This window comes from Morus notabilis, unplaced genomic scaffold, assembly GCF_000414095.1.
Source record: "Morus notabilis unplaced genomic scaffold, ASM41409v2 Scaffold99, whole genome shotgun sequence".
Classification (NCBI taxonomy): Eukaryota; Viridiplantae; Streptophyta; class Magnoliopsida; order Rosales; family Moraceae; genus Morus; species Morus notabilis.
The window spans coordinates 811,564-820,846 of record NW_010362482.1 but is presented as its reverse complement, the minus strand read 5'-3'; the positions used below and the strand labels follow the sequence as shown (position 1 = coordinate 820,846).

General features: G+C 38.3%; 2 protein-coding genes across 2 annotated transcripts in view; both read right to left on the bottom strand.

Moving 5' to 3' along the window:
- Window positions 1-2,561: 2,561 nt before the first annotated feature.
- On the bottom strand, window positions 2,562-5,186 carry LOC21410289 (GDSL esterase/lipase At5g14450). The gene is made up of 6 exons (XM_024168232.1): window positions 5,125-5,186; window positions 4,627-4,898; window positions 4,238-4,447; window positions 3,967-4,139; window positions 3,274-3,544; window positions 2,562-3,164 (listed from the first exon to the last, which is right to left on the bottom strand). Exons 1-6 carry the CDS (start codon window positions 5,136-5,138, stop codon window positions 2,905-2,907), a joined length of 1,200 nt encoding a protein of 399 aa, XP_024024000.1. The 5' UTR covers window positions 5,139-5,186; the 3' UTR covers window positions 2,562-2,904.
- A 1,083-nt stretch (window positions 5,187-6,269) lies between these two features.
- The window catches only part of LOC112092297 (eukaryotic translation initiation factor 4B2-like), a 3,619-nt gene continuing 605 nt past the window's right edge, over window positions 6,270-9,283 (bottom strand). The window contains exons 2-4 of the mRNA XM_024168122.1: window positions 8,224-9,283; window positions 6,821-7,234; window positions 6,270-6,712 (exon numbers count right to left, since the gene is read on the bottom strand). Coding sequence (XP_024023890.1) covers window positions 6,694-6,712; window positions 6,821-7,234; window positions 8,224-9,283 — 1,493 coding nt within the window. The 3' untranslated portion in view covers window positions 6,270-6,693. The remainder of the gene's footprint in view (window positions 6,713-6,820; window positions 7,235-8,223) is intronic.

Here is a 9,283-nt window from a genome sequence, read left to right as displayed (position 1 = left end):
GAGGTGGGCTTTAAAATTTTTTTTTTTTTTTTTGTTTTTTTTTTTTTTTTTTTTTTTTTTTTTTTTCCTTTTTAATCAACGACATTGTTGTCACTTTTCACCAATCAATACGTATTATCTTCTATGCTAAATGGATGTCACAATATAGACTGCATAACTCCCAAGTCTTCCAACACCTCATTAAGTCGTAACGCTACCTTAACGATGTATGTAACGGAGATATACTCTGCCCGTGCAGCAGGCAAAGCCACCGTTGACTTGATCGTTCTAATGAGTCGTTGTTTTAATTTTCTTGTCGTTTTATGAGATTGCCACTTTCTTTTTTCCGGCCGTTTTCTGTTTTCGCCTTTTTTGTGGTTTTCGTTGTTCTAACAAGTTGGCGAGTATTTATCTTTTTTTTTTTATATATATATATATATTTTAGTGTCGTTTTCAGATTACAAGTTTTTGGTGTCTTTGGATTTTTTTTTTTACAGTCTTTTTCATATAATTTGGTGACATTTTCTTGATTTTTGTCGTTTCAGGTTACCTTCTGGCGTAGTGTCGTTTTCAATTTTGTTGTTCTGTTATTTCCACTTTTTTATTTTTTGTCGGTTGCATGATTATTGTCATTTGAGGTGATCGACGATTTGGTTATTGTCGTTTTTTATGGTCGTTTCTCAATTTTGTTGTCAATTTCGTGATTATTGTCGTTTCGGCAGATGCCTTTTTTTTAGTTACCATCAGACTTTTGTTTTTAACTTTTATTGGTTATTTTTTGTTTTGTTATCATCTTGATGATTGTTGTCCTTATAATAATTGCCGTTTCGGTGACCTCTTGTTTGTTTTTGTCGTTTATCATTTTGTGTCGTTTTCGTGATTTTGGTCTTTTCATGCGACTTGTTTTTAATAAAGATTAATTTTAAAAATTTCCCCTGAACTATGACCATTGTAACACTTTACCCTCCGAATTTTCAAACGTAACATCCGCTTCTCCCGAACTTTGTTCAATTAACAAGTTTTCCTCTTCTGTTACAATGAGTGAGGAAATTCGCAACGTGTAAGGTACATGACCCATCTGAGGAGGGTATTATCGTAAAATACTCTGCAAAAACCTCAGGTTTTTAAAAAAGGGATTAAAAAACTCAAATGTTAGGGTTAGATGTTTTCCCCCAAAAAGAAAAATTAGAGAAATAAAATCAATCTTCATTGTAAATTTATTGTTGAATCACTCCTAATGGCTGCAACATGGGGAAATATTGGTGATTTTTATTTCCATCTCAGTTTCTACACTCTTCTTTCCAAATGCCTCCTTCAACTTCATAATTTCTTCATCCAAGCTATTTTTTGGTTCAACTTGTCAAGCCTTTCGTCTAATTATGGAACCACATCTCTTGCACTGAAATCTAATTCTGGAACTAGCTCTCTTGCACGGAAATTTTCTCCACTATCAAGCCACTTTCCAAATCCACAGCCTCTCTCCTCTTCATTCTGCATTCAAGCATAAAATGAAGGATTATTTTTAAAAATTTCTCCCAAACTAAAACATAATCAACCCACAACCCCAATCAAACTCAAATTAACTAGATTCAACCCAAATCTACAAAAGCTTTGTTGTCCAACGTTAAACGATTTACCTTATACCAAATGCAACCATCAAATCGTCTTCTCAGATTCTTCTTCGTGTGCGATGTCTTCACTAACGAATCCAACCCACATCGACGTCGAATTGGACCTCAAATTTCTTCCATCATCTAGCCGCTGCCACCACTATTTGTACTGAAGGAACTTGCCATGGATGAACGAGGTGAGAAAAAAAAAACTGGTTTTTGGGAACGAAGATGGTGAACTCTGTCGATTAATCCATGAGATCTAATCTAATTAGGAGGATATAAGCGTAATTGCACTTTCAAATCTCACTAAATAAGTGACACATGACAATTCCGTCACTCATTGTAACATAAGGGTAAAACTTGTTAACAGAACAAAGTTCGGAAGATCAAATGTTACGTTTTAAAATTCGAAGGATAAAGTGTTACAAGAGTTATAGTTCAGAGATAATTTTTGAAATTAATCCTTTTAATAATATTATTGCTCCTCTTAGTTTTTATGTCCTTTCCATATTGTTGTCGTTTTTACGATTATTCTTGTCACATTCTTTCTTTTTAAATTGTTAACGTCGTTTTATGATGGTCAAACCTCTGTAATCTGATGATTGTCGTTTTTGTTTTCTACTGTTGTTTGAGGTAAATGTCTTTCTCGGAAACCGGAAGTTAATCGATAGAACAGAGCTCACACATGCAGTCAACTTCAATGGCTTCCTCTAAGACGGAAGCAGTATATTTGCCTTGTGTCTAGTGTCTACACAGACAAGTATTTAAGTGAAATAGCAGATGTGCAGTTAAACAGAAGGATCATGGCTTATAGTATAAGAAAAAGAAACACAAGTCATCCCCATTTTGACAATAGAAACACGTTTCCTACTTTAAATTTCTCTATGAATTAATTTGGATATAACTAAACTTTCAATAAGATTGACACATTCCATACTGCAGAGACAGAAGAAAGCACACATAAAAGTATGTTGAAGTTGACATAAGATTGCAAACATGCTTTAAGAATGTGTTTGGTAAGGGAGACAACATAGGATGGAAGGAAAAGTATATAATCTAGTAGGGAATGGGGAGGGAGGGGAGAACCTTTTCTCTTGCTGTGTTTGGTATGGATCTACTCCAATCTTTTCAACTACATAAAGATAAAAATTAGAGTCCCGTGGAGGATTTTTAATCCCTTGCCTGACCCATTTGCTCCTCCTCTAACCTCTCCTACCAAACAATATTAAGTCTCAAAATCCATCCACTTATCCTCCCATTCCTAACCCTTTTACCACTTTTACTCCAACCAGACGAGGCATAAAAGCATTCTTCATCGGTCAGAGGAACCGAGGCTGCGACATGCTTTAGCAAGGGGAACGGGAGGATCTGTCAAAAATCCATCCAGAATACGGTTGGCTATCCATTTATTTGCAGCCTCCGTGTAGTGTATGCCATCCCAGCTAATGCACTTTGAAGGGTCAGTGCAAGAAGTGGCAAAAATTTCAGTTCCATTTACTATTTTCGTCGTCCAACATCGAAGACCAGAATCCCCAGAGTCGCCACAACATTGCCCAAGAGGATTAATGAAACCTGCAATACCCAAATTATCTAGAGATGAGAAAAACTTTCATGTTTTTCTAAATCGCTCTTTTGCTAATCTATTCATTCAAGAAGAAGTATGACATGATAAAGTTATTACCATATCTGCTTGCTTCACTGATTAGAGAATATTTGGCTGAGAAGATATCAACATAAAAAAGAGCTGCACCAGAGAGCTGAGTCCTCAGTTTAGAAACCTGCTCTTTGAGCTGTTTGTTGAATTCTATAGCCACCTCATTGTAGGACTTTACGCAGCCATTTCGATCAGCATCTTCGGGCCTCGGTGGATAGGTTACAACAAAAAACGGCAAGCAGCCAATGGGACCGGTGTTATGTATCCAAAATACTCTTGCTCCTCTTTGGTAGAGCTTCTAAATCAGTTTCACAAAAGGGAAAACTTTATCGAGAATACAAAAGAGAGATAACTGATGGTACTTGAATGATACACTTAAAGATACAGTTTTTGCAGTTTTAATTTTGAGAAAATTGTACTGATCGCATTAGCAGTAAAGAACATACAAAATAAAGGCCTTTCAATAAACAGAGAGTCAATGCAACGTGAGATTATTTGTTTGTTTGGTGTGAACATTCTTCTCTACGGTCCACCATTTTCAATATACCTAAAGCTTTGATTAAAGTACTAGAAGAAATTTTTTAGGGAAAAAAAAATGATGGTGGATGCAACCTTTTTTTTTTTTTTTTCATTCTTAGAAACCATAACTTGCTATAGTGCAGTTTGGTACGTGGGGCTAGGTTGTTGTGAAAAGTTATGCTAAAGGGACAAAAAAACTACCTCTATGTAAAGTGCAAACTGACTAATTATATAGGGAATGGATTCCTTCACTTGCTTTCTTGTCATTGTCACGAGTCCATAGTGAAGATCATTCTGGCCACTATCCAATATGTAAAGGGCCTTTGAGAACTCCTCTGGTTTTGGGAGATTATTTGTGATTCGCGAGATATCAGCTAAAAAACCGGAAAAACAGACAAATGGTTCTTAGCAAAACGAACAACAAAAAGGATTTCGGAATTGATTCAAGTCTAAATCAGCTAACTAGTATAACCTTGGGTGTAAAGTTCCTCTATCCGGTCTTTAAGTTGTTCAAACTGCAGAAGCTGCACATCAAGAGAAAAAGGGTTGAAACCAGCCCCATATAACTTGGCATTCACTGGCTGCATAGTGGACCCGCTCGCTGCAAAGTTCGCTCCATGGCTGAAATTCGATCCTATAGAATCGAGGTACGCATTCACCAACGGCAATCCCAAACTCTCAGCTGTCAAAAAAAAAAAAAAAGGATAGAACATTGTTAATGCGACAGAAAGAGACCAGACAATCAGCATTGAAAATAACCACGTAAAAAAACACACAACCACCATATAGAAAAATAGTTTTAGCGCCTACTAAGAAAATGAGCCTCTCTACTCATATATCCAAATGAACCAACTTACTTGCCTATAAAATCAATGATGAGTCGCCCATCAGAATACCGACCAGAAGGTTTACCAAAGAATGTTTTGCCGTAAGGAGGAGGGAGGCCGCCGAATGCTGCTGAGACGGCGCCTGTGTCGGAGTTGGAGTCGCCAAAGTTATAAATAGCTGAAAATTGACAACCCCTTGATGGATAGAGAAAAGAAGCAACTATGGCGACTACAATTGTTGTTACCACTACACTCTTCTTTAGTGCCAAAGATGGCATTTCTAGTGGAGGCTTCTTCCTCTTCAACCTGTAATAATAAGCAAATGGTTTGTGAATTTGAATTTCTAAAGAGGGACTGACTTTATATAATGATTGGGCCATTGAGGGAAACGAAAAGGGAACGTTATTGTAAATAAATTCAAGGAGTGAAGTACTATTTCTGTGATTAATCAAAGTCTAATACCGGTTATGACACGTACTATTTTTTTGCTCGGGAGAAAATTAAAATTAAAATTAGATAAATAAACTCTTACCTCAGGAGTTTCATAGTTGCAGAGTAAGTTGAGTTTCAGGGATTTGATCTGAGAAGACGTTGACCAGGTTCCAGATACAAGTGTATACCTTTCATTTTGAATTTAGAATTTAAGTTTTATTATAGTAAAAAATTTTCATAAATAATCACATTTAATTTTTTTATTGTAATAAAAAATTCTCATATCTTAACTTAAATTAAAATTTTAAATTAACGAATTAAACAAACCCATTTAAAAAGCAATATAATAATAAAATGGCACAGTAGACCCAAACGAATCACACGTTGATATTTCATAATAATTAAATGAGAAAATAAGAAAAATAAACGCAAAAAGAGAAGACAATGAGAATGAGATTTAACGTGATTCAACAATATGTCTACATTCGACATACAAAGAAGAGGGAAAGAATTAGTTGGTTAAGAATGGGACTTCATATAAATAGACATTACAAGTATATTATCGGATAAATTACCTAATACTAAACTTAAAAGATTTCTTAATATGAAAATAAATATAAATAAAATGGGAGTACTAGTAAAAGTAACGATACGTGTAAACTATTAACTTTCTCTAATAATATTAAGATAGAATTTAATATCCAATAATTCAGGGCCTTATGGCACAAAAAAACTCTCTTTAGAAAAGAAAATAATAATGATTAAAACACAGGCAACTTTTGTTCATTAGTATACAATAAACTTAAAAGGATGAAATTTGACCAATTAAAACTGGACAATTAGTTCATTGTGAATAAAAATAAGAGTGCTAACTGCTAATGATTATGCTCCTGTTGGTTGTTTGGCTAATTAAATTTGGGGCCAAAAAGACCGCTTGCAATGCCGTGTAAGTTTTAAGGGTTTTTTTTTTTTTTTAGGCGAGAAAAGCCTCCTAGCCGACTTATATAATTCTTGCCTTGTAATGTATTCTTTCCATTTTCCTTTGTTTTTGGTATTTGGGAGACAGTCATGGATGCAATCAAACCATATAATTGCGCCCATCCGTTCCACAGGCACAAAGCAAGGGGTCAACGACTGTTTTTCTCTTGTCTAAAGGAAAAACATAAAGCACTGACAAAAATATATAATAAATAAATAAATGGAAAGGAAAGGAAAGGAACAAGAGAAGAGAGAAATCGAGCGCAATAATAAATAATACAAAAAAGATTGATAGACAAATAGAATTAAAAGTATGTGTGTAACACCCAGAACTTGTCGCAAAAAGAAACTAGGGAGTCCCAATGCTGTCCATCAGGAACCGAGTCCTAAAAAAACCAATACAGGCTCCTTGATTTAAACAGAAGGGAAAATAAAAAAAGGAAAAATTTTAAAAAAAAAAAAAAAGAAGAAGAAAAAGACAAAAAAGAAAATTCCAATTTTACATAGTTGCAAAAGATATAACAATAGATTTAACAGAGAGAGTCCTCAGCGCCAGTACTAAACAATTCTTGCTCGAATTCCCAAAGCAAAATGAAGAAAACAAAAAGGGTGAGAGAGGCAAAATATTATTCCGGTTTAGTCGTCAAAGTAGAAGATAACTCGATGGATATGGATCCACAGAAACATTCCTTCACCATCTATCCCTTGACCTGTCACATGAAAATTTTAAACTTTCTAAGATCAACAAGTACACATCAAACTATGAACTACCATAAGTAAAGACGAAAGCGAAAGCAAAACACGAGAAGAATGCCCACCTGTCCAAGTCTCTGCTACCCAGAAATCCTCTTTCCCTGCCACCTTGAAATCCTCTTCTATCATCAGCAGGCCTTGTCCAGAGATCCCCCGTGCCCCGTGATCGAGGCCTTTCCATAAACTCTATGCTTTTAGACTCTTCAAATGGTCCAGACTGAGAAGGCGGTCTCTCAAGATAGTTGCCACTCCTGCCTGCTCCAGACCCTGGCCTTTCAACAGCCTTCTGCCCAAATCGTACTTTGTCATCCAAATCGCGTATCAGTTTTTCAAATTCCCTTTCCCTCTGTAGTAGTGTATCACGTAGACTGGGCTGGTCTCCAGCAGACTCCTGCGAAGATTCCGTGGATTCTTTCTCCAGCTCCTTCTTCAGATACTCTATTTCCTCCTTCAACATCTTTTCTTCCTCGGTCTCAAGTCTGCATAATTTAGTAAGCAAGCCAACTAATATAGATGAAGAAAAAAGAAAATACATTGCTTGCATCACAAATGCATATCAACCAATTAAGTTATCATGCAAGGCTTCTAGAGCAAGATTGCCGCAGTAAAAGGATGCCAAAATACATCCAAGTTTAAGTTTATCAAGGCAACCAATATGGTTTCCTAAATGAACAGATGCTTTTTAGTACGACAGAGCAATGAAAGAGATACACCTAAATTGTTTGTATTTGGAGCTTATACGTTTCAGTGGGGTCTAACTGGAAACTTAGCTATATATATAAAAATAAAAAATAAAAAATAAAAATAAAAAGAAGCTCGCTTCAATTGTAAACGAAACCATTAAATCCTTGTTTTAAAGATTCTCTTCTTTTGAGAAAAGCTCTTATTTGCTAGTGAACTGGCATACTTCTTCTGCAAAGAGAAAAACTTTAAGGCTTAGTAGAAGTTAGGACACAAGTTCATGAATTTTTCAGAAAGGTCAAACTTTTACGGACTATATAAGATCTCAGCATAAGCACTCTAATTTTCAATCGACATACAACATCTTAAACATAAAGACAGAAGTTAAAGTTCTCCAATTATGAGCCATTATTAGATTACCATTCTAAACCTCAAAGCATAAACTCTGTCATTAACATTTGTAAATGTAAAGTAATCAAACTGCCATAAGAAACATCAATTCAACTGGCCTTCAAACATGAGAAAAACTTCAGCATATTAATGTCTTACCACCATAGCTACTAACATGAATTGGTAAATAATGAAGGCAGATGTACTAACATGCTAAGCATTCAAACACTTGCATTGTTGGTAACTTGGCATCTAGAAAAACCAGCACAACAAACGCAACATCATCATAGCTTGAAAAGTATGATTGACAAAAATCTATGAACTCAAAATAAATCATAATGCAGAACAAAACAGCCTATGAAATGACAAAGAAAAAGGATAAACAACGAATACAGACCTGTCGACGCCGCGATGCTCCAATTCGAGATCAATCTTCCGCCAATCCTTACCTTTCTCCTCCAGCAAAACCTCCCTAGGTTTGGCGTCCCCAAATGGATTCACTTTTGGCCTTGGCTTAACTACATTTTCTATTCCCTGCAGGCCAGGACCCTCGGACCGGCTCGATTGCGCACTCGATGGCCTGCTCGAATGCGCGCTCGTCGGCCTACTCGTTTTCTTAGCCTCAATTTCAGAGTCCAACTTCTTCCAATCCAAACCCTTCTCAGCCAAAACCTCCTCTCTGGGCCTCGCCGCCCCGAACGGACTCGGCTTGTTCGTTTTCACCACCGGCAGTTCGTTCGATCCGGCGTCACCCTTCGGCGGATCCAAAACCAATCTGGGCCTCTCCCTCTCGCTGTCGCGGAATCCGCCGCCTCTGCCCCAGCGATCGGGCTCCGAATCGCGGAACCCACCGGAACCAAATGTGGAGGATCGAGAAGGAAGAGGCTTTTTCGCAAACGCCCAATTGTCAACCTCGTCAGCCCTAGAGGCGACTCCTCCCACGGCCCCGCCGCCGCCGAGAGAGCCGTACCGATTCTGCCGGCCTCCCGAGTCGAACGCAGGAAGAGATTTCTTCTCAGCCTTCCAATTATCAACCTCGTCGGCCCTCGACGGCTGATCGAAATCCGAAACCCTAGGAGGCGGACCCCTGCGTTCGTCCTCGAATCCGCCGTAGGATCTCCGTCCTCCGCCTCCCCAGGACCCGTCGCCGTCCTCGCGGTCGCGCCCCCTGCCAGAAGGCAGCGTCCCGGACCTCCCGTACGACAAGAACCCGCCGCCGAGGCGACCGGACTGCATTTCCTCCGGAGTCCGCTCTTTCGGTCCCTTCGGGAGGCGGAGCATCTCGTCCTGCGTCAATCCCTTGTACCCGCCGGCGTCCCGCTCACCGCCGGCTCCGGCGCCGGTGTCAGCGTAGAACTCGGAGAGTGACATGGCCTTCTTCTTCTTCCCGGCCTTGGCGTTCACGGATTCCTTGAGGCTAGGGAAGCTCTGCGGCTGGTCCACCACCACCGCCGTCG